We start from the raw sequence: 25,970 nt of genomic DNA on the forward strand, positions 1-25,970 counted from the left end.
TTTTTGTTTCTGACTTATTTTGTCTCACCAAATATCCCACATATTCATTCACTTCGTTGCATGCCTCACGACTTTATTCCTTTTTGTAGCAGCACAACCTTCGTTCATAAGTATACACCATCGTTTGCAAATCTACTTCTCCATCAGTGCATCCTTCAGCCACCTGCATTCATCGGGCATCATGTAGAGGGCCCAAAGTCCACAGTCCATCAACATTCTCAATTTTAGATAATTTCATTGTTTCCAAGAGACAGAAAACCAATAAACACCCTTGCCAAATAGGAAATTTAAACCTCCTCCTAACTCTTGTCCCTCACCCCATTATTTACCTCTGCTGTTGCTGATGATTTCCTTTTGAACATAGCTCATAGCATGCAATAGCAGTTTTGCCCCTGTACCCTGAACTTAAAACACTCTTTATACAAGAATCATATCTTTAAAGTAATTCTTACGAGAACTCATTCATATTTCTAGTGTGAGTCAGTGGAGCATGTACATCTATACAGCCCCTTTCAATCTTGTTCATCTTCAATATGGTAATATTACTTCTAGAGCCACTGGAGAACCACCTTCGCTCCTGTCTATTCCCTTACATTGGAGTTCAACCTCATTAGCTAACGGTTCACCCATCTGTAGCTTCTGTGTATCTTGAAGTCCCCCATATTCTGTGTTATAAGCCTCTGATTATACCTTTATGCTGGTCATAAAAGTGGAATCATAATATCTATCCTTTTGAGTCTGGCTAACTTCACCCAGCATTATGTCCTCAAGGCTCATCCTTCTTGTCATTTGCTTCATGATGTCATTTTGTCTTACTGCTGCATAATATTCCATCAATTTTTTATGTATATACCACATTTTGTTAATCCAATCATCTGTTGATGAATATTTGGCTTGTTTCCATCTTTTGGTGATTGTGAATAATGCTGCTATGAACATCGGTGTACAAATGTCTGTTTGTGTCATTGCTTTCAGCTCTTCTGGGTATATACCAAGTAGTGCTATTGCTGGGTCATAGGGCAACTCGATGTTTAGTTTCCTAAAGAACAGCCGAACAGTCTTCCATAGTGGCTGCACCATTATACACTCCCACCAGCAGTGCATAAGTGTCCCAGTTTCTCCACATCCTCTCCAACATTTATAGTTTCCTGTTTGTTTGATAGCAGCCATTCTTATAGGTGTGAGATGGTATTTCATTGTAGTCTTGATCTGCATTTCCCTTCTAGCCAGTGAAAATGAGCATCTCTTCATGTGCTTTTGAGCCATCTGTATTTGCTCTTCAGAAAAATGCCTATTCATATCTTTAGCCCATTTTATAATTGGGTTGTTTGTTCTTTTGTTGTTGAGTTGTATGATTTCTTTATGTATACAGGAAATCAAACCTTTGTCTGATAGGTGATTTCCAAATATTTTCTCCCATTGAGTTAGCTGCCTTTTCACCTTTTTGATAGAGTCTTTTGAGGTGCAGAAGCATCGATTTTGAGGAGTTCCCATTTACCTATTTTTTCTTTTGTTGCTTGTGCTTTGGGTGTAAAGTTTAGGAAACTGCCTCTTATTCCTAGGTCTTGGAGATGTTTCAGTACATTTTCTTTTAGAAGCTTTATGGTGCTGGTTCTTATATTTAAGTGTTTAATCCATTTTGAGTTAATTTTTGTGTAGGGTGTAAGATAGGGGTCCTCTTTTATTCTCTTGGCTGTTGATATCCAGTTCTTCCATACCCAATTATTGGAGACTATTTTGTCCCAGTTCAGAGGATTTGGGAGCCTTGTCAAAAATCAGTTGACCATAGATTTGGTGGTCTAGTTCTGCACTCTTGATTCTATTCCATTGGTCAGTGCTTCTGTCTTTGTGCCAATACCATGCTGTTTTGACCACTGTGGCTTTATAATAGGTTTTAAAATCAGGTAGTGTTAATCCTCCCATTTCGTTCTTCTTTTTTTAGGAAGCTTTTAGCTATTCGGGGTCTCTTTCTTTTCCAGAAAAATTTGATGATTAGCTTTTCCAAATCTTCAAAGTAGATTGTTGGAATCTTGATTGGTACTGTGTTGAATCTGTAGATCAATTTGGGGAGAATTGACATCTTAACTATATTTATCCTTTCTGTCCATGAGCAGGGAATGTCTTTCTACCTATTGAGATCTCCTTTGATTTCTTTTAGCAATGTTATGTAGTTTTCTGTGTACAAGTTATTTACATTCATAGTTAAGTTCATTACTAAGTATTTGATTCTTTTTGTTGCTGTTTTGAATGGAATTTTTTCCTCAACTGACTTCTCAGCTAGCTCATTGCTTGTGTATAAAAATGATACTGATTTTTGCACATTACTTTTATATCCTGCCACCTTGCTGAATTTATTAGCTCAAGTAACTTTGCTGTAGATTTCTCAAAATCTTCCAAGTATAGTAGCATATCATCTGCAAATAATGAGTCTTACTTCTTCCTTTTCAATTTGGATGCCTTTTGTTTCTTTGTCCTGCCTGATTGCTCTAGCTAGAACTTCTAGCACAAGGTTAAATAATAGTGGTGACAGTGGGCCTCCTTGTCTTGTACGTGATCTTAGGGGAAAGGCTTTCAGTCTCTCTCCGTCGAGTATGATGCTGACTATAGTTTTTCATGTATTTCCTTTTTCATATTAAGGTAGTTACCTTTGATTCCTATCTTTTGGAGTGTTTTTATCAGAAAAGGATACTGAATTTTGTTCAATGCTTTTTTCAGCATCAATTGAGATAATCATGTGATTTTTTTTCTCTTTTGCATTAATTAATTGTTGTGTTGAACTATCCTTGCATTCCTGGTATAAACCCCACCTGGTCATGGTGTATAATTCTTTTAATGTGCTGTTGGATTCAATTTGCTATTATTTTATTGAGAATTTTTGCATCTGTGTTCATTAGGGGGGTTGGCTTGTAGTTTTCCTTTCTTATAACATCTTTACCCGGTTTTGGTATTAAAATGATATCGGCTTCATAAAATGAGTTAAGTAGAGTTCCTTTTTCCTCAATTGCTTGGGACAGCTTGAACAGGATTGGTGTTAGTTCTTTTTGGAGTGTTTGAGAAAATTCCCCTGTGAAGCCATCTGGTCCTGGGCTTTTCTTTGTAAGAAGATTTTTGATGACTGAGTGAATCTCTTACTTGTCATTGGTTTGTTGAAATCTTCTGTTTCTTCCTGAGTCAATGTAGCTTGTTTGTGTGTCTCCAGAAATTTGTCCATTTCATCTAAGTTGTCTAGTTTGTGGGTGTATAGTTGTTCATAGTTTCCTCTTATGATTTCTTTTATTTTTTCAGGGTCTGTGGTAATGCACCCCTTCTCATTTTTTATTTTGTTAATTTGCATCCTCTCTCTTTTTGTCTTTGTCAGTCTTGCTAGTGGCCCATCAATTTTATTGATTTTCTCAAAGAATCAGCTTTTGGTTTTATTGATTCTTTCTATTGTTCTTTGGTTCTCCCATTCATTTATCTCTGCTTTAATCTTTGTTATTTCTCTTCTCCTATTTGCTTTGGGGTTAGTTTGCTGTTCTTTTCTAGGTTCCTCCAGATTTGCTGTTAAGGCCTCGATTTTTGCTCTTTCTTCTTTTTTTTAATATAGACATTTAAGGCAACAAATTTCCCCCTCAACACAGCCTTTGCCGCATTCCATGAGTACTGATAAGTTGTATTCTCATTTTCATTCATCTCCAGATAGCTACTGATTTCTCCAGCAGTTTCTTCTTTGACCCACTGGTTGTTTATTTAATCTCCATATATTTGTGAATGTTCTCATTCTTAGGTGGCTATTGAGATCCAGCTTCATCCCATTGTGATCAGAGAAAGTGCTTTGAATAATTTCAGTATTTTTAAATTTATAAAGACCTGTTTTGTGCCCCAGCATTTGATCTACCCTGGAGAATGTTCCATGCACACTAGAGAAGAAAGTATAACCTTGTGCTTTGGGATGCAGTGACCTATATATGTCTGCTAAGTCTAATTCATTTATCAAGTTATGTCACTTCTCTATTTCCTTGTTGATCTTCTGTCTGATTGTTCTATTATAGAGGAGAGTGGTGTATTGAAGTCTCCTACTATTAAACATCTATTGCTCCCTTCAGTTTTGCCAATGTCTGTCTCATGTACTTTGAAGCTCCTTGATTGGGAACATACATTTATGATTTTTGTATCTTCTTGGTAATTTGACCCTTTAATTAGTATATAGTGTCCTTCTTTGTCTCTTATGATGTCTTTACATTTAAAGTCTATTTTGTCCAATATTAGTCTAGCTACTCTTGCTTTCTTTTGGTTACAACTTGTGTGAAAAATCTTTTTCCATCCTTTCACTTTCAATCTATTTGTATCCTTTTTCTAAATTGAGTCTCTTGTAAGCAACATATAGCTGGACTATGTTTCTTAACCCATTCTGTATCTTTTAATTGGTAAGTTTAGTCCATTAACATTCAAAATTATTATGAAAAGGCGTTTCTTGATTCCACCGTCTTATCTTTCTGTTTCATTTGTCAGATCTATATACTCTTTTCCTTTTTTCTTTTTATATTCTTTAAATTACCCTTAGTGGTACTCTTCATTTCTGTGCCCTCCTCCAGATCTCTCTCTCTCCTGTCTTTTTTTTTCAGCCAGCAGATCTCCTTTTAGTATTTCTTATAGGGCCTGTCTCTTGTTAACAGATTCTTTCTGTTAACTTCTTTGTCTGTGAAAACTTTAATCTCTCCCTCAGTTTTGAAGGACAATTTGACTGGGTACAGAATTCTTACCTGGAAGTATTTCTCTTTCAGGATCTTGAATATACTATACCACTACCTTCTCGCCTCCAGGGTGCTAGTTGAGTAGTTTGAGCTCAGTCTTATTTGATTTCCCTTGTATGTAGTAGATTGTTTTTCTCTTGCCACTTCCAGGATTTTCTGCTTCTCTTCAGCATTTGACAGACTGATTAGTATGTGTCTTGGGGAAGGCCTATTTGAATTTATTCTGTTTGGAGTTCATTGAGCTTCTTTGACTTGTATATTCATGTCCTTTATGAGGGTTGGAAAGTTTTCCCCCATTATATCCTCAGCTACTCTTCCTAGCCCTTTACTCTTCTCTTCTCCTTCTGGAACACCAATGATTCTTATATTTGTGCGCTTTGTTTTGTCTATCATTTCTCTGAGTTCCCATTCATTTTTCTGTCTTTTTTGCCACTTGCTGTTTTGAGTCTTCGAAGTGAATTATCCTGTCCTCTATATCACTTATTCTTTCTTCTGGCTCTTCAAATCTGGTGTTGCGTGCCTCTAGTATGTTTTTTATTTGGTCAACAGAGTCTTTAATCTCTGTGATTTCTGCTGTTTTCTATTTATTCTTTCAAATTCCTCTTTATGCTTTTCTACTATCTTCTTGATCCCCTTTATGTCTTTTGCTATTCCACTTATTTTATTAAGTAGAGTTGTATGAACATCTCTGATTAGTTGTTCTAATGTCTGTGTCTCCTCTGGTGTTTTAATTTGGTCATTAGGCAGGGCTATATCTGTCTGGATCATGATATGCTTAGTGATCTTCTTCTGTCTTTGCCACCTGTAAATCTCTTGATTGATTTACTTTGGGAGTTGATTTCTTTCAGTAGTCTAAGGCCTTGTGTTTGCAGGATGGTTGTACAGCAGGGAGCAGGGAGCAGGGCACAGGGTGGAGCACTCAGTATGGTGAATTGTTTCAGGGTTAAGTATGGGTGCAGGTTGAGGATGTTGTGCTGATGCTTGTGAATGTGGGCACCCAGCAGCCAGGGAGGATGTAGCTGTGCAGGTGCACTGGTCTGGGGGGCATAATCCTCGTGTGCACTGGTTTAAAGCACAGGGCCCTTTGTGTGCATGCATAAAGCTGTGGCAGCATGTTGGTGTTATACCTTCGTGGATTGGGGCCAGATGTCACCCGGCTGCTCAAGTTGGCACTTTCTCAGAGCTGGGAAGTGAGGCTTAGGGCTGTGTGCATGCTTAGTTCCAAGACTGCTGTAAAATGCTATTACCAGAGCCGAAAGATAAGATTAGGGGCCCCGTGCCCATGCATGGGCCTGGGAGTTCCGTAAAGGGATGCGCTGAGCTCAGGGAGGGCAGGGAGGTTGTCCAACACTATGGGTGAGGGACAGGAGTAGCCTAGGTATGGAGGTTAGTGCTCTCATCATTTATGTGCTGGCAACAGCCTGCAGGGAACAGGGAGGGGGTGGTAGTGCTCAGAAGGGGTGCAAGAAGGTGGGTTGGGCTGCACTTGGGGTGGGGGTGTGGGCAGTACATGCACTGATGGCTGGTGGGGTGGGAGTGCCTGGAGCATAGTAAATGGGAGAGGGTAATGGAATGTAGATGTGTGGGGTGTGGGGTGAGTCTCCAGTAACGGGGCTGCACTGGCGAGGGTATTGCACCCAAGGAATGTGGCCTGGTGTACTTCCTAGTCCTGTGCTCCAATCCGTGCACTCCTGTAGGTTCTGCTGCTCCCCTGCTCCACTCCAGGCTCCAGCCTTCTACCTCTCAGTTCCTCGGCCTCTGCAACCAGGGCTGCCACATGTGGTGCAGAAGGCTCTCCCAGGTCAGTCGCATTCCCGAATCCCCGCCTCAGTCGCCCTCCTGTCCCCTGTCCAACCTTTCGGTGGAGCAGGGCTAATCTCAAGCCACTCTAGTCGGCTATCTTCCCAAAAGTTCTCTCCTTCACTTTTGAAGGACACCTTTGCTGGATAATGAATTCTTGGCTAGAAGTCTTTCTCTTTCCGAATCTTAAATATACCAAAAACAACTGCCTTCTTGCCTCTATGGTGCCTGTTGGGTAGTCTGAAATTAGTCTTATGTGGCTTCCCTTGTGTATGGTGGATTCCTTTTCTCCCTGCTTTCAGGACTTCATGCTTCTTTTCAGCATTTGAGAGTCTGATTAGTATGTGTCTTAGAATGGGTCTATTTGACTTTATTCTATTTGGGATTTACTGGGCTTCTTTGATTTGCATATTTGTGTATTTTGTAGGGATTGGGAACTTTTCCTCCATTATCTCCTCAACTAATCTTCCTAACCCTTTATTCTTCTCTTCTTTTGGGACACTAATGATTCTTATATTTTTGTGCTTCATTGTCCATCATTACCCTGAGATCCAATTTCAGTTTTTCCATCTTTTTTGATATTTGTTCTTTTGAGCATTAACATTCAATTGTCCTGTCCTTTAGTTTGCTTATTCTTTTTTCTGCCTCTTAAAATGTGCTGTTGTGTGTCTTGAGCATATTTTTAATTTGGTCTGCAGTCTTTCTCATCTCTGTGATATCTGCTGTTTTTCTATTTATTCTTTCAGGTTCTTCTCTATGCTCCTCTAGTGTCTTCTTGATATCCTTTATGTCATTAGCCAACCAATTTGAATTTATTTAGGAGATTTGTATGAATGGCTTTGATTAATTGTTCCAAATTCTGTGTCTCTGGTGTTTTCATTTGGTAGTTTGGCTGGGCCATATCTGCCTACATCTTCATGTGCTTTGATTTTCTGTTGGCTTCGAGTCATCTGATTATTTTGATAAGGTATTTTGAAAGTTGATTTCTCTTGCATGTCAATATTTTTGTATTTATTTGGGTTTTTTTGAAGGCCTCCTTTTGCTCTTGGTTTGTCAGTAATTGCCTACCAAACCAAAGCACAGATCTTTTGTAGAAGATGCAACTCTACTTGAGGATCTATTTGAAGCTAGGCAGATAGATCATTTGCCAGACTGTACTTTCCACCTCTGCCCAACAGGTGGCGATCTTGGGCTTCCTCTGCCCCTCAGGTCCGCCTCTCTTCTGACTGCAGCAGCTGGGCGAACTGATGGAGACTGGTGCAATTCCAGCCAAGGTTGCTGGTCTTGGTGTGCGCTGAAAGCTGCCCAGCCCAGGATGAGGTTGGGTATGGGCAGTGGGCAGTGGGCAGTGTGTACCTCGGCTGAGAATCCACTTGTAGGCCTTATGGGTCTGGTTGTTGCCAGTCTTCTCCTTGGAATGACTCTGGGCTATGGGACTGAGTATTTCAACTGCCCCTGCCCTTAGCCAACCTGGAAAAACCTGGTAGTGCAGCATGGCTCTGCCCACTTCCTTAGCTGTGCCTGTCTTCCCATGCATGCCTGTGGGCTCCAGCCTCTGTGAACCGGCTCCACTCTGTGTCTCCCCCTCCTCCCAAAAGGACCGCCCCCCATTCTGCCAAAAACCAAGCACCCTCAGTGCCTGTCTCAGGGAATGGGTGTAGGCAGTATGTACTGGCTACAAGATCTCTGTGTGCAGGCAAACAAAGTCTGCTTGCTTCCGAATTCCCCACAGTGAACTTCTGGCTGTGGGGCTAAGACAAAAGATCTCCCAAGTTAGCTACAGAGGCAGGTAAGAGTGCGGGAGCACCCCAGTCCTTTGGAACCCACTCCTTCCTGCATGCAGCTGCTTGCCCCAGGTGGAGTCACAACCAAGCACACTACCCATTTTCTGTGTCCCATTTTCTCTGCTCTTTCATCCAGGAACCCCCTATATGGTGTAGAAGTCTCTGTCTGGTCACTCACACCCTGGAACTGCTAACCCAGTCGTTTTTTTGGATTTCTCTAGTTGTTCTTCTGAGCAGGGTTGAACTCAGCCTGTCCTATTCCACCATCTTGGCCTGATTCCCTACACCATGATTTTTAATCTAAGGATTTGGGCTCCATGTGAGAGGGGAAAAGCCACCTTTTCTGAGGACACATGTGACTTAGGAGGCTTCAGGTGCTCTGTTATCCTCTTTGTCACAAAGTGAGACCTGTGTCCCTCCTACACTACTTCTGTGTACCCTTGTGTGTTTAAAGCAACAGGCTGCTTTAAACCTTCATTCTGTGATGTTGGAAACTGAAGTCTAGAAATATTAGGTGGCTGGTCTCATCTCAAGTGGCAAGTTAGTACAATTATGATGCTAATCCAGGTCTTGGGGACACTAGACCAGACCTTTCCATGGCACCACACAACTACCTGCCATCGGAAAAGACCCCAGCTCACCTTGTGTGCCTCCTTTCTATACTTAGTACATCCCAGTTTAGGCAGGTGGACTCAGCTTTCTCTCCTCTTTAAGTCTTTAGGTCTCATTTCTGACCCTATGTTCCAGTTGTCCCTAAGTACAAGTGGCTTCTCTCTGCCAAAGCCCATCCTTCCCTGCCTATCTAGGGGAGCCCTGTTCACCCAGGTCGGACTTCGGGGAGTGATGCTACAGCTACCTCCTACTGCTTTGTTAAAGGAAGGACATTCAGTGAGCCCTCAGTGACCATTTGCCAAGGGCCAGATGTTTCCTCTCAGAAATTTTCTAAGTCAATCTTCTGCAGCCTTCCGCACAGCCTCCCTACCTTGCTCTTACCTCCCTCCTAACCTACCATAGCCATCTGTTTCCTGCCCTTCCCCAGGCCCCCGCAGCCCAGGGACCATGGTACCCTTGTGGCATCCTTAAGCTAGTCTTTTGCCTTCTGTCATGCCCTTTCCAACACTCTTTTCCTCCTCGATTCCCCTGTTCTTGGTTTTGTTGCTGCTGCTGTGTTTTTGAGTTTTGTGGGTTTGGTTTTGTTACCTTTGAGAGAAATGTTGGCAGGCATTGTAGGAACATCCCCTTACTCTCCTCTTATCTTCGCCTGACACTTAGATTCGATTCTCAACAAGATGATGTAAAGTATGCAGAACCCAAGTTGTACTTTCAGTCAAAAGAGTAATTTTCATAGGTATGAATTCTAGGACTATGAATTTAAAACCACAGCAAAGTAAATTTACTCTTTGTCCTAAAAACAGCACTCTCTACTTAGAGGAGGTAGAGGCTTTGAAAAGAGATGTATTCCTTTTCCTTCAAAGGGTCAGGATTAGTGAGGAGGAGGAGGACACAGGCACCGACTCCACCAGAGGGTGTGTGTGTTGACCTTTGTCCAGTCTGGCAGGGCTCTTTCCAGGGACCAGGAGCATGGGGTGCGGCAGCTGACAGCCTAAGCCCGCCAAGACCAGACCATGTACAGCCTTCCATACAGGTGCAGCTACTCTCAGACCGAAAGGATTTAGGGTAAAAACCATGCCCAAACTGTGCTGTTAAGCAGTCAATTTGGTTAACAAAATGCATGTAGAATGTATGTTTGGATGCTGATTTAATATCACATTTGCTTGTAAGGTTAATCTTTTGGCTTCCCTTTGGGAACTCTTCCAGACACACCTTGTTCCATGGACTTCTTGAAGCTGTACATTTTGCCCACTCTGCATTATTTAAATCATGCTTGGTCATTCATTCTCATAAAATCTGGAATATGATTTATTGTTACTATATTGTAATTTTCACAGGTGTTTTTATTTTATAATTTTTTTATTAGAGAAGTTGTAGGTTTACAGAAAAATCCCTGCAGAAAGTGCAGCATTCAATATGCAATCCCCCACACACAAATAGTTTGCCCTATTATTAACACTTTGCATTTGTATGGTACCCTTGTTACAATTGATGAGGGAATATTATCAGTATTGAACTATTAACTATTGTCTATAGTTTACATTAGGGTTCACTCTTTGTGTTATAAAGTCCTATGATGGTTTTTTAAATTTTTATTCTAGTAATATGTATACAATCTAAAATTTCCCATTTTAACCAAATTTAAATATACAATTCAGTGGTGCTAATTACTTTCACATAATGACTATCTATTATGGAAACTTTTCCATCACCGCAAACAGAAGCTCTCTACCAGTTAAATATCAGCTTCCAGCACTGTTTTTCTAAAACCCCCTGCTTGAAAGTTATTCATTCTGCCATTCCCTTGGGGCTAGGGAAGGGAGGAACTTAGCTTTCTTCTGGCTCCCCCAAACAGTACTCTTCCAGCTTTGTGCAGAAAAAATAATTTTATTGTGAATTAAAATATTTATCCTCTCAAGCATATGCCAACACATAGCAATATTGTAAATTTAAAAATCTGTGTTGTGTTCATTCATATTAGATATTCTCCCATGTCAAATGTTAAAAACAGAACTAATGTTTGTATTACCACTTAAATTATTGAAGATACCTGTTTCAAAAGAATGTGTAAGTTTCCTTATATTCAGAAGTATAGTATATACATGTATTGAGTGAAGTATCTGACTTGACTGTACAAAACACCTAGGTTTATTGTATAGTTACTAGTCCTACAGGTGAGTCAGACTGAAATGATACTGAGTGCGTTAAAACAGCATTATATTAAATATGCTGTGTTTATTTTCAGGAACTATATTTTTCTTGCAGATATTTTCTGTTAGAAAAGAAAAGATATGCTTTTTCTCATAGTATAAATTTCAGATTGTACAGTGAATGTGCAACTTTTATTTTTACACCCAGATTAAAGAAAAAATCCTTTTCTCCTCATTTTTCTGAAGATCCTGGCTGATGCACAATTTAAGGAGAGAGTGTGCTTGAACTTGCCCCTAATAGATATCAATATCATGTGGTGTTATGGATAGGAAATACGTTATATCTGTACAATTTCATAGTCATCTTTGAGATACTAAATGACCCCAAGGCAGTACAGACATTTCTTAGTTAAAAAAAAAAAAAGCCCCAGAAAGGGGGGGGGGGGGGAAGAATCTTTAAAAAGCGAAGTCGGTGTGGGTGCAATGAAATTCAGAAACAGTCTGTTAGCTTTTTTTTTCACTTTTTTATTGTATAGTGTAGCATATATACAAAGCAAAACGTATATAAAAAGCAATAGTTTTCAAAGCACTCTTCAATAAGTAGTTACAGGACAGATCCCAGACTTTGTCATGGGCTCCCATACAACCCTCTCAGATGTTTCCTTCTAGCTGCTCTAGAAAGACTGTTAGCTTTTACACCTAGTTCCAAGTGGCCAGATGGATAAGCAGGGCAGCCTGTGGGTAGAGATGGGGTGCCCCCACCTGTCCATGCTAGGTGGTGCAGAGCCCCCTGTGCGTCAGGTGGCAGGAGAACCAAGCCCTCCTTAGAGGGGGTATCCCAGCAGCCTGTGCTGCCCACTGGCACCCACTGTGAGGAGGAGACAAGGGCCTAAGTGTTTGCCTTGCGTGGTGTTGCCTTGGGCCTGCCCTGTTTCCACCACCAGGGAACACCATGCAGGTCGAGTGAGAGTTCTGCCCAGAGTCCCGCCCTCCGTTTTCTGTTCACCTTCACTCAGAAAATGCCTTCAAAGAGTGTGTCTTAGATGATAGACAGGCAACCTCTTCAGTTGAGAGAACTTGACCAGAAAGAGATGCCTCAGGACTGTGTATGGTTGGTCTCTTCGAGCCATAGCCAGTTCTCCAGCCTTTGTTTTTTACAGATTACTCAAGTTTCTGGATACAGTTACCTGGAATCAGTGATCTTTCCCATTTCCAGGAAAGGGTTTTTGTGTAGTGGATTGTTTTTTCTTTTACCGATGTGCAGTGATGACTCTGGCTCTGTTTTCATTAGGAGACGAAAGCGTGGAAATTAAAAAGCAGATTACAGGGATGAGAAGATTACTGAACGACAGCACCGGGAGGGTGTACCAGCGTGTCGGCAAGGAAGGAGAGAAGTTAAAAGAAGAGCCCCAGGATTTGGATTTCATCTGGCCTCAGCGTTTGAACTCCTCAGTTGAGGCCCCGCAGAGCCTCCGCCCTTCTTCAGGTGGTGCCTGGAATGAGTTAGCCCCACAAAGTGGGCAGTTCTCAGGGCAATATGGCACCCGCTCTAGAACCTTCCAAAGCCAGTCCCATACTGCTGGGAGCTCCAACGGTACGGTCATAGTCAGGCATTCAAAATGCACTTTTGGATGTTTTTCCCAAACCTGTTTTGTTTGAGTTCAGTATATTCAAACCCACCTTAATCACCTGACTGAGTTGAATTATTTTAAAAGACAAGGAAAACATAAAGGAAAAAGTTGAAGAATGTAAAAAAACATAATTGAGAATCATGACAAGATTGAGGTTCTATATTAGCGGTAAAGGTTTCTTAGTAGCGGTTTTAACCCTTGGTTTTAGCCCTTTCAGAACTTTAGCTATCATTTGGTGATATACAGATATTGTTGACTGAATACTAGGGTAGACAGAACTCCTGTTTGTTGTTAGGAGTGGCTCGAGGTCCTGTGGTATGTTATTAGTATACCCTCTTGCTTATTTCTTTTCTTACATTCATTATCAGAAGAGTCACAGCCAGTAAAAGGGAGGACTGATAACCTGGGATCTCGGGTGACAACTTTGACTTCCCATCCCAGCTACTGAACCAAATGAACCATGTTTTATAACTTGATTCTTTAGGGTTGAAATTATTCCTTTAAAGTAAAAGTTACTTGATTTAAATTTCTAACTGTTAAGAAAAAAATCAAATGGCAAACTTACTTTTGAGCTTAGGAAATTTCTACCTAGCCATGATAGAATGGATATTTTCTCATTCTAAAAATTGTGTATGTATATACAGAGCTATAAGTTTCACAGAGAACAGGAAAAAAATTGGAATTCACTTAGCAGGAAGACACATTTCACTTTCCTTAAAAATTAAGGATTTTTCTCCGTTTTTATTTCAGTCTGTGTCAAAGAGAATTGTTTTTGTAGTTGTTATTGTTTTTTAATCACAGTTGGCAGTGACCAGTTCAAAGCCCTGAAAAATCATCCTGAGATACTGCTGGTGAGACAGTCAAGGACCCCAGGAATGTCCGATTGTCTTCTTTCTCTCAATGTTACATAAACCAGTGTCAGGCTCACAGGCTGGCATGCTTCCAGGTTGGAGGGAGATGGCCCTGTAAAGTCTCCTCCATAAAAATAAAAAGTCAGTTTTCTTTAAAATGAGAAAATGATTTATAACAAGTTGATTTTATCCTCTAAAAACACTAAAGATAGTGCTTAGAACAGTGACTAGGAATATTTTGTAAGGTCTTCCTAATTCTATTGCCATTGAAGAAACAGTAAGGAAAATAAAATATCCTTATAAATGGATGAAGTCAGACCCATATGGATAAATATTGGGTAAACAGTGTTCTGTTTCCCAGGACATAGCAAGGATAGTGGATTTACTTTGGAAAATGCTATTAATGTTATAATAAAAGTTAGAAGCATGAATTTCCCCATGTCATTCTGAAAATAGATCTTATGTGTTTATTACTTGTATATTTTCAGTATAAATACATTATATGTAACTGTGATACTTTGATATTTTATTGGGCTAATTTATAATTTTAAAGTTGTAACATCTCAGTTTGCCATGATTTTAAATATAAGTAGTTGTGCTACTCCAAACATTAGGCTATGTTTAAATATTCCATGATTTTTCTGTAGTGGGTTTTTTCATAATTTCCACAAATCATGAATATTGCAGAATTTAAATTACATTTAGTATATAATAATAGATAATTGAAACAAAACCTTAGAACTTAACCTCTTTCACCTATGAGAAGATATGTGATAGCAATCTCTTTTTTTTTGTACGTTATATGATGGGGGTCACATTTCATTCTTTTTCCATATAGGTATCCTATTATTGCAGGACCATTTGTTGAATTTTTATTGTGGGGCAGGGGGGTGGGGGTGGAGTGCATGGGTCGGGAATCAAACCCATGTCTCTCACATGGCAGATGTGAATTCTAGCACTGAACTACCCTTACAGTCCCATAACAATCTCTTAAATGGGTCCATTTTAAGGCATTAGGAGTAAATATCAGCTCCAAAGAGAATTCCACTGTAGCTTTCTAAATGTTCCACTGTATTCTAAGGATAATAGAATAAGTATTCATTTACATATAAGAAAATACAATAGAGTTTATTAAAGAAAAGAGATTAAATTTAAACAATGAAAAAGACTAAATTGAAGGAAATGTAAGAAATGGGAATGGATAAAAATGTAGAATCTTATTTATTATGTTGGAGAAAGGCCACACCCCAACACTCTCTCACCCAGCAGTTAAGTATTTCCTCCCTGCTGCTACCTCCTCCCCCCTCACCCCCTCACCCTCCATTTTTCCTTAACCCAAACACACCACACCCAGAGAGTATTCTAAAAGTTTTCATTGTGTTCACCATCCTTAAGTTTGAAAATTACATGTTTCATATTAAAAGTATTTTTAATAGGCTCTCATTTAATTCCCAATATGAACTCTTATGAATGCATAGCTACCAGTCTCTTGTAAGGATATTTTCAGAGCTGATTTTTCAGTACACAATAGTGTGAGAGAGAGAGAGAGAGAGAGTGTGTGTGTGTGTGTATTTTTCCAATATAATTGTCTGTGGTGAAGGGGTCTGACAATGGGGAAGCCTGCTGGAACAGTGCTCTGTGTTCATGTGCTCACGCAGGCTCCACTGCCCCCGAAACAGTGTGTGCCTCCCAGAACAGAAGCCCAGGTCACTGGATAAAGGCAGACCCCAACATTTAGGTTGTGAAACTAGTAGGTGCATTGTACTTAGGCACAGTTTCCTAATAATTGCCTATACTTCAAAATCCTGAGGTCCCTTCTTTATTTGACTCTGCATTTTTTTTGTTTGGAATGTATCATTCTTATCTTTCATGCCTAGGAGAACTTCCAGTGGTGAATTCATCAGTTGGATCAAACTGCTGTACTTGTAACTGCCAATCCACGTTGCAGGCCATTCTCCAAGAGCTCAGGACCATGAGGAAATTAATGCAGATTCAAGCAGGTACAAAGACAGGTCTGGGAATGAATCCCATGATTTTTAGTGCATTTCTGGCATCTTCAGTTGGGATATTTATTGTGCTTTTATTATATGCACAATATATTACCTTGCCCTCTTACTGCGCCTGTTCAAGTATCCGTTTTCTCAGCTTTTTCTGTAATCCATTTTTTTCTTTAGCAGATCCATTTTTTATTGGTAATAACACTACTCATATCCTTATGTTCATGTATTCACTAGACTTCATCCCATGATCTCCTAGTATTTCACAAATGTCTGTTAAATTTTAGAACAGTTATACATGAAGGTCGACAGAAAATCTTAAGCTGATTTTCCTAATAGGAATCGACAAGGAGGTTCACAACAGGGATTAAAATGAGAACGACTCGTCTTAATTCCTGAGGTGCCAGTATGAAGGTGGTGTGCCTCTCCACCACCCTTACTGCTAGTAGCCTGTGCCCCAGAGCCTTGCTTGTGACGCATAGGAAGCCACTCATCTTATGCAAAGTGCACGAGCCCCTTCGTAAGCAAGGGCTCCCATGTAGAAGATATTCAAGAACTTAGCGGACAAGAGATCTGGGACCTCAGATCTGCTTGTGGAGTTTCTCTCTATATTCAGAGAATAGAAGCTATATTTCTGACAGCTTAAAGACATCTCGTGCTTTGTCTTCTTTATTTACATGAGTCTTTTTTTCTTTCCACACTACTGTTAGATGAGTCAAAGAACAGAAGAGCAATAAATTTGTGGTTGGAAGTCAGGATTTCAATTCCTCCTCTTAGAGTTGTGTGACTTCTTTGTAAATGGAGTATTAATATCTAACTCACATGGTTATTTTGAAAATAAAATGAGATGTCAAATGTAAATGCACTTTATAAAACGGGATACAAGCAAAGCATTTGGTGAATTCATTTGTGTTGTCATATAAAGACCAGGGACCATTTCATAGAAGTCAGCAAGTCTAGGTCTTTATTATAGTGGCTGTCTTGTTCAGGCTCCAGAATTTGGGTGTTGGGGGAGTGGGGAATGAATTCTTTTTGTAACAGGCACAAGAAATAATAAATCAAGTTATCTGGCCATTCCTCTTGTCAGGGATAGCTGTTACTTCATGGTAACTTCCAGCAGAAAAACTGCACAGCCTGGCATTCCTGCCATTTCATTGTCACGGAACTCAGGAAAGCCATCGTTGGGAAATTGTCTTTTGTGCTATGTGGTGAATTCTAGTAAAATATTAATATTCATTGTGTGGTTTTGATATAAAAACCTTACAGAAAGTTTAACACTTGGACATACCCACCATTCAAGATGACATAAAACTAAAGTGAGCAAAAGCCTTCTCTGGAAAGCAACATTAAGTCCTGAATTTGGTTTTATCCCAAGGAAAAGTCAGTAAGCATTTGACTTACTTTGTTGCCCCACAGTAATCTGAGTTCTTATTAACCTGGCAAAGGTTAACATTTCCTAAATAAGGAGCTCAGAGAGAAAGGTTACTTTATTATGTACAGATTCTTTTCTCAGAGGAAGAATTTGTTAGCACTTAAGAAAATATGTACATGAAATTGTAATGATTTATTTTGTTATTTAAGCTCCTTACTACTGAAACGGCAAGCTACAAATTGCAACCATTTAAATCCTTGACTGAACCGTTTTTTTAGTCTGTTAGGTAAATGCCACTTTGTTGCCATGTTTTCTTTTTTTCAACCTTGGCAGCTTAGGGCAGTAAACTAGTCCGAGGTATGTTCAGCATAGCGGAGGATAAAACTGAATAAATTACTTCTCTTTAAATTTTTAAAAACTTGTCTAGATTTACTTAGGGTTTATTGCCTATAAGACTTAGATTTTAATTACATTTAGAAGTTTTCACCTTTACTTTAGGGTGAAGGGTAGGAATAAGGTCTTGAGATACAGAGATGAGGGCGGTATCTAGACTTGCAGAAGATGGGCAAGAAAACCCAGATAGTCCCTGTGTTCTTTAAGCCAAAAACATTTTCACTTTTGATTTAGATTAGTGACACCATCCGGATCTTTGCTGCCCTGGAGACCTTGCCTTCAGGGAAAATTTGGAGAGAACGGAGAAAAGTTCTGAACTCTGACTGTCCAGTAGAATCACTTGAGGAGGTTTTTTTAATGCTGATGTCCGGGCCCCACCCCCTGGAAATTCCAGTACAGTCAGTCTGGGGTGGGACTGAGGCACTGGAATTTTTTTGTTTTAAAGCTCCAGGGTGATTCTAATGTGTAGTCAAGGTTGAGAACCACTGAGCATGAGTAGTTAAAAACTTTTCAGTGCTCCTATGCAGTGCAAATAGTCTGTTTCTAATACTTTAAAATGCTTTTCAGTTAAAAATATCATCCAATATTTGAAATTCGTGGTATAAATATTCATATTTGAAATTCATAGTGTCAATAGTCTTTATTTTCAAGGCTGATAGGAAATAAGTAAGAGGAAGTGAACCATAGTTATATCCATTTAAAGACCTTTCGTTTTCATTTGGCTTCTATTTATAGGTTTATTTTTGTAAAAAGTAGACGTGTCCAGTGGTCATATTTTGTAAGCCACAGTAATACATGAGGATTTAAATAATAATTCCATATTTTCCTACTAACTTTCCATCAGAATATTCTTCAATAGTTAATAAACATTACTTCTCAAAGTGTACATGTGAAAACTGTGATTGCCACGCTCAGCTTCTATAAGCATACAGTCTCTTAGTACCTAGCTGTTGTCCAGAGCTTTTCATCTTGGAGCTTGCACTGTTTCTGGAGTTTACTAATTTGCTTGGCTAGTACAGAATATATTATTCCCATTTTTCAGCTGCATAGAACTGAGGTTCAGAGAAAGTGGCCTGGTCTGAGACCATCAGAATACAGTGTGATGGATAGAGTTGATGTATAGAGAATACTTGCTTGGTGATGAAGGGGTTTCTGGACCTGATAAGTGAATCAGGCTTTGTCCACGTGCTCACTAGTACCAATTGCAGAACCATTTCAAGCTGTTTGTTTGTACCAGACTTGCCCAAATGATCACCATTTCTAAGTCTTTGTCCATTTTGACTTCAGTAGATTGTTAGCAACTGATCAGTTTAACCCCAACTGATGGTTGGAATATTCTTAAAATTGGCTCACTAGCGAGCATAGAGACCTACACTTAGATTTAAGTTCTGGAGTTCTTATTTATATTAAAATATCATGATTTATAAAATCATGCCTAAATGTTTCCTCATAGTTGTGATCTTCTCCTTCTGTTGAACCCAATGGTAACCATTCTCTGTAATTATACCCTAGTGTTTGGAACAGAGTTTTCTATTGGGTGTTTTTCTACCTTTAGATTGCTAGACAGCTCCAGAGCCTGCCTTTTGTGGTCTTTAATCCAGTGTGAGATTTATTGTAGCGTGCTTCATTTGTGGGTGACATTTCAGTTTCAGTTCATCAAGCATGTAGGTAGATATAAGTTTCATTGCTTTCCTAAGTTAGACATAACCACTTCTACCATATTTTTGTTTATTGTCCACAGTTGGAACCCAAAACAGACAACAACCCCCAGTTTCTCTTATATGCTCCCAGCGAGCTGCTGTCTCACGCAAGAGAAATAAAAAAAAAAAAGTACCCCCAAAGACTGTTGAACCTCTTACTGTGAAGCAGAAGCCCAATGTGCTGGAAATGGAAAAGAAGCCAGCGGTGGCCTCAGCACAGTCTGCTCTCCACGCTGCTGAACATGGCCCCACTGAGGAGAACCGTGCCTTAGGGTTCGGCATTGTTCTTGAGTCACCTTCCTCAGATGTAAGTGGGTATTTTGTGGCTATAGACTTTAAGTGATATAACTTTCAGGAATTTTATAGTATGAATACATTTTCCTCTTAACAAATTCTGTCCTAGGAAACTAGAGAAATGTGCAGAATGTACAGGAGAGTGGCAACAGGAAAATTTTTAGTAATTTCCTTGCCAAGAATTTTCTTTTCTTAAAATTTTATGCCTTACGTATTTAAACATGTTTCATTCTTTATCTCTGAAGGAAGAGAGTGATGAAGTGAATAATCTGCTCACTAGTTTCTTTAGCATTTTTAATTTTAAAGTGGCAATTTTCAGTTTCCTCAGTGGAAAGAACTAAAAGAACATAATTAAATCCTATGTACATGAGCATAAATGGGCAGGACCATGCCGATAAGGTCACACCTTCTAGAAACACAAAGTAATGATAAAAAAGGAGCAGTCGTGCTAATTCTATGTTATAGATGCAAGCTACACTGCTAATTAGGTTGCAGCGCCATGCCATTTACACTGTGTAATGATAGGTTAACAGTGCAGAGGTTTTTCTACTTTAATGTCATACCTAGATTGTTGTTGCAATCAGTGATGTTGTATAATATCTAGATAGCCATCCAACTTATTTCATATATGTATGACCATAAACTAATTTCTTTAATAAAGTGCTCTATTTGCAGTTGCGTATTCTAGCCACAATACCTTGATTTAAGTACACTGTGTTGTGAACCCTAACTTGTGGAGAGAGTTCTTAAAATAAACAGACATGAGTGATCTATTATTACCAGATTGCATAGGATGAGTATCCTGCTGAGACTCCTACAGAGCTACATAGGATTGGAATTTGGCCTTATCTTTTAAACCTTAAATAATAAATAAATGGCTGTTGTTTTTAAAGAGTATTGTCTTTTAAATTATAGAAAGACAGTTTGCTAGCATGCATCTATATTGTGTCTTTAATAGAGGGAGGTGACAAAAATAATCATCTTGTGGCTTTTTTAGACAAGAAAGATCATTTAAACTTTTACCCAATCCTTTGTGTTAAAAAGGTATTTTATCTATGAGCCTTTTTTACTGTTGTAAAGAAGTTCTAGAGTAAATGAGTATTGTTTTAAAAAAATCATTATCTCATGGTTGGGCCACTGTGGCTCAGCAGACAGAGATCTTGCCTGCCATGCTGGAGACCCAGGTTCACTTCCCGGTGCCTGCCCATGCCAAAAAAAAAGAAAAGAAAAGAAAAAAAAATTACTATCTCATGTTGTCACTGCAGCCAAAGCGCAGGTTTAAACCCCACATAGATCACATATTTAGAAGCAAAAAAAATTATTCCATAACACATAGTATACTCATATCCTAGCAATTTATATAATACTTTTAGATTTTCCCTGAATTTCTGATATGTATCAGGGCAATAATTTGCATATAAACCATTCCCAAGTCTGCTGGTCTACAGCTAATGGCTGAACTCTCCTTTTTTACTTTGAGCTAACACACTTCAGAAATAAACTGAACAAGATCTGATAGAAGCCTAACGTGCATCAGTGAAGTAGAACAGAATAGAATTTTTATTATCTTTACCAGTAACGTATAATAATTTTATTTATATAGTATACAAAGAATATTTTATTTTTTAGCCATGATTATTTTGCTAACAAGAACTGTTAAATTTGGTAAAGCACATTCAGAATTGTCCATGAAAACTTAATTAGGTACTGATTGTCTTTGATTGAAGAGGAATATGGTTCTACAGAAAAGCAAAAAAAAAAAAAAAGTATTTGAATATTATTCTTACATTATCTGGCAGATATACCACTTGGTTCATTTATTTAGCAGAAACTTTGCAATATCCAGAGATCCATCAGGGCTGAGGCAGCCCTGCCTAAGGACAGTGCTCCCTGCCTCAGTGAGACCTGCCTGCACAGTCCCTTAGGGTGGGTAGAGGTTGACTGCCTGAGGTAAAGGGGCCATCAATACTGAGGCATCCAAATTGATGTGTCCTTTCAATCTTTTATTATTTCAGACCCATGAGCCTTTTAAAATTTGAGGTAAGCCCAGAGGGGAAAATAGAAAATACGTTATCCTATAGGAATTACTCTATAAAGCTGAGTGCAGAAAATATAATAGTATGGAAAGTGTGTTATAAAGAAGGGCTCTGAAAAGAACCTGGCACAAGGAGGAATAGGTCCAAAGTTGTAGGTTTTGGGGAGTGGTCCAGTGTTGCTAGAACAGTGTCTGGACTTGGGATTGACAGCAAGTGATGATACAGAAGTAGGACAGGGCCAGAGAGGAAAGCCCTTATAAAGTATGCCAAGGCCTAGGGCCTTCTTATAGGCAAGAAGGAGCCATTGCAGGTTTCAAGTGGAGGGATAATCCTAACTGTACTTTAGAGTGGTAACTGGGAACAGCAGTGTGGGGTTCAGATGAATAGAGAGAGGTGCTAGAGACAAAGAGACTAAGAGGAGCATAATCCCAGTTAGTCGGGCTCTGAACAAGGACAGGGAGCCTGAAGAGGAGGAGAAAGGAGAGGCATTTAGGAGGAATTCCTAAAACAGAAGACTTGGTGGCTAACCCCCCTCATTGCTCTCTTGGAAATTGATTTGGCTACTAGACAGCACTGACTTCTTTAAGTGAGGCCAGGAAAGAAAGAAAGAGCAGAAGCAGACTTTTTCAGTTCTAGAAAGGAAGAGGAAGTAAATTTGGTATCCTCAAAATGTTCCTTAGCGATTAGAGCTAGAAGCAATGAAAACATGGCACATAAAACCTGTACTTTCTTCTTCTAAAGTATAAAAAATTTACTGTAAAATTGTTTTTGAATTCACAGTGTATTAAGTAATCCTTTGTACACTGTAACTCATAGTGTCACACAAAGACATATTTGTATGTTTAAGCACAGGCATGACCATGAGGCTCCTGTGGGCTGTAGGTCATTGCAGAAAGCCCACCCGTCTCCTGACTAATAGTGATTATCCCTACTCAAATACAGAAAACATTCCACTGGGATCAAAGCCAGCTAAAATGTCAGCACACCCTTACATTGTTGTTAGTTGTAAATGATAAATAACAAATGGGAAAATCCTATTACAGTGCCTGGTGCATAAAAGATACCCAATAAATGTTTTTTATTTAGACTACAAATGACAAAAATATTCCATTTGCATTAAGTCCAATATTCAAAATAAGCTTATGAAACTTTGTGTCATGGACTTGGGTTTCAATAGAACCCCCTTCTCTCTTTAAGTCCCGTTTACCTGTTCATTTCTTGTTCCTCCACTCTGTACCCAGCCCCCTCAAAACTCCAGTATGATTTGAATAATCCTCAATTCCAGAACTTTCTATCCTGTTTTGTAATCATTTCTTTCCACCCCAGCTTCTCAAGGCAGGATCTGTAGACTAACAATATTTATGTGCCCCGCTGTGGTAAATGAGTGATCTCATTTAATCCTTTCAACAACACTATGAAGTATTATGATCCTCTTTACTTTATAGATGAGGAAACTGTGGCATAAAGGGCTTAAGTAGCCTGCCCAAGTTCACATCACCAAGAAACGCTGTAGCTATTCCTCAACCCAGTTCTGTGGTCTGCTCTCACCCACTTCGCTGAAAGGCTTTGGGTGCCCATTCCAGTACAGTTCTTTGTATGAGTAAATTTTTATGGAATGCTGAGTCTATAAAAGAGAACTAAAAAGTTAGGCTGAGGGCAGACTGCCTGGGTTCGAGTCTCAGCTGTCTGATCCCAAGCAGGGAAGGTTGGTCTAACCTTCCCTGACTTAGTCTTCTGTCTGTGAAATGCGTACAGTCACAGTGCTTATTACCTCAAAGCATTGGCCTGTTGGAAGAATTCAATGAATTAATCTATGTAAAACACTTAGAACAAATAGTGCCTGGCCCATTTTAAGCACTCAATAAATATTGGTTCTTTATTTTATCACCTTAGCAGTCTTGGCTAATACTTACATAGGGACAGGTATAAATATTTGTTAAACAAACCTACATGTATGAATGAATAAATAAATGCATGTGACCAAGTAGTATTTTTTAAAAGGGAGTGACAGGAAATGTTTCTCTTTTGGGGCAGGATTATTTAACCATTTTAAGTTAGCACATTACATAAATCCCAAGCCTAAATATTACAGAGAGCAAAAGCAGAAACCCAAAACCAAATTTCAGATTTAAGTAAAGTGGGTAATTTTCTCTTTGTGAATTTGCAACTCAGTAGTCTACTAGTATTCAGACAAGACAGTTGTTAATTTTTCACAGTCACTATTTTTCCTAGTCAACTGGATATATTGATTTGTATTTTTCAGGGCAGAAATATGCATGACCTAAAATATTGTTGTTATTTGGTTGGTTTGTTTTTGGCTTTGATGAAACAATTCAGTTGTTTTTAATCTTTATGATAAATTTTAATAAGAGAAAATATTTTTCTGATTGTTACCATGAACATTCTCCAGTAATTCTAGATTATACACATTTAAAAATTATCACAAGATGAATCTATGGATGTTCGTCAAGGTAATTTTGTTAATGTTTATTATATATCATTCTTTTTAAGTCATTTATAATATGTTGGTGCTTTCAACAGAAATAGCTTCTGAATTCATACTGTAAGTTCTGTAGCACCTTCTTAGTGCAACAGATAAAGTGATTCACTGGGATCTAATAAAGGCAGTCAGTTGAGCTAGCAATTTTTTATTTATTCATTGATACATTGAAATTGAGAAAGGCAGTATATTCTTGAGAATATAAGTTCCAGAGCAGACTGTTTGGGCTTGAATCGTTGCTTTACCACTTATCAACTGGATGATCTTAAAACCTCTGTAAGTCTTCTTTTTCTCATCTGCAAATTGGGGCAATGATAGTGTGAGAATTAAATGAGAAAATCCAGGTAATGTTTGTTAGGTCAGGGCCTGGAATACACTAAGCACCAAATAAATGTTAATGATTCCAGGGCATATTAGAATAAATGAGATAGTCCTTACCCTTCATGTGGCAGGAAGCATTCAGGAAGAAAATACATAAGCAATCATTACAGTAGAGCGGGATGTAGCTCTAAAGCAGGCATACAGTGGTGGTTTGCAAGCATAGGAGGGCAGGAGCTCTTTCCTTGAGGGTCAATGGCAGAATCTCAGAGCTGGGCCTCTGCTTAATGCAGATTCAGCAGTGTTTTAATGACGATTCAGTGGCTAAAATCTTACGTGTTGGACGTTTTGGCTCATGTATCTACCATAAATCAAATCCTAAATCTCAGAGTTATTAATTTACCACTTAAGAGAGGAACAGCTAAGAACATCTCTGAAAGACTTTGGAATATCATTATGCAAGTACATGAAGAAATTTTCAAAGGACCAAATTATATTGTCATTTCTAAATTTAAATTTTTAGTTCTACCAAAATTTTGTCAATTAAGTAAAGAATGGACTCTAATGATTTGTAAGTTTTATCCTATATAACATTAAATATGTGCTAATAAATAGACCTCTCATACTTTTTGATAAAACTCTACTTTCTACAGAGCACCTACCCTACAATCTCAGTCTTGATGTGGGCCACTCAGTGTGGAGCCTTTGCCCACTGACACCTGAGGTCTCCAGGTCTGCCCTGTTGTGAGCTGTGTAGAGGTGCAGCTTGACCGGCCAGGCTAACTTGAGTGGGCCTATGCAACACAGCTGCCTTTCTGTCTCATGCATGCTGTGGTCACCAGCTCATTGGCCATGGTCTTCTTTTTTTTTTTTTTTTTACTATTTTTACTGCGATATCTTCACGTACCATACAGTCCACCAAAATATATAGTCAGTGGCTCACAATATCACGTAGTTGTGTATTCATCACCATGATCATTTTTAGAACATTGGTATCACTGTAGAAAAAGAAATAAAAAGAAAGAAGAAAAAAACATTTTTATCCCTTATTTCCTCCTGTTATTAATTTATTTTTCACCCTTATTTTTTTACTCACCTGCCCATACCCTGGATAAAGGGAGCATCAGCCACAAGATTTTCACATAGTCACATTGTAAAAACTGTATAGTTATACAGTCATCTTCAAGAACAAGGCTATTGGAATACAGTTCAGCAGTTTCAGGTACTTCCCTTAGCCACTCCAATACACCATAAACTAAAAGGGATATCTATATATAGTATAAGATTAACGTCCAGGATAATCAGCCTCTCAACTTTGTTTGAAATCTCTTAGCCACTGTAACTTTATTTTGTCTCATTTCTCTCATCCACCTTTTGGCCAAGAAGCCTTTCTCGTTCCTGTAATGCCGGGTCCTGGCTCATCCTGGGTAGTCATGTCCCACATTGCCAGATTTACACCCCAGTGAGTTCACCTGCTGAGTTGGCTTAGAGAGAAGCCACATCTGAGCAACAAAAGAGGTTCTCTGGGGTGACTCTTAGGCATAATTATAAGTAGGCTTAGCTGCTTCTTTCAGGAATAAGTTTCATAGGGGCGAGCCCCAAGAGTGAGCGTGCAGCCTATTGAGTTGGTTTTCCCCACTGCTTGCAAAAATATCAGGAATTCCCCAGATAGGAAGTTTAATATTTCCTCCTTTCTCCCAGTCCTCCCTTGCAAATACTTTTTTATTCATCCCAGATGACTCTGGATTGTATTGGGGCATCACACTAACCTTACAAACCAATAAGATCTCACTCCCTAT

The 25,970-nt window shown here is 39.1% G+C and overlaps 1 protein-coding gene across 6 annotated transcripts in view; it reads left to right on the forward strand.

Moving 5' to 3' along the window:
• Positions 1 to 25,970, forward strand: part of BEND7 (BEN domain containing 7) — a 128,428-nt gene that overhangs the window by 45,233 nt on the left and 57,225 nt on the right. For all 6 annotated transcript variants that reach the window (XM_077169388.1, XM_077169389.1, XM_077169390.1 and 3 more), the window contains 3 exons: positions 12,371 to 12,673; positions 15,439 to 15,561; positions 19,065 to 19,330. In XM_077169388.1, the coding sequence (XP_077025503.1) occupies positions 12,371 to 12,673; positions 15,439 to 15,561; positions 19,065 to 19,330 (692 nt within the window). The remainder of the gene's footprint in view (positions 1 to 12,370; positions 12,674 to 15,438; positions 15,562 to 19,064; positions 19,331 to 25,970) is intronic.

Source organism: Tamandua tetradactyla, chromosome 7 (genome assembly GCF_023851605.1).
Source record: "Tamandua tetradactyla isolate mTamTet1 chromosome 7, mTamTet1.pri, whole genome shotgun sequence".
Classification (NCBI taxonomy): Eukaryota; Metazoa; Chordata; class Mammalia; order Pilosa; family Myrmecophagidae; genus Tamandua; species Tamandua tetradactyla.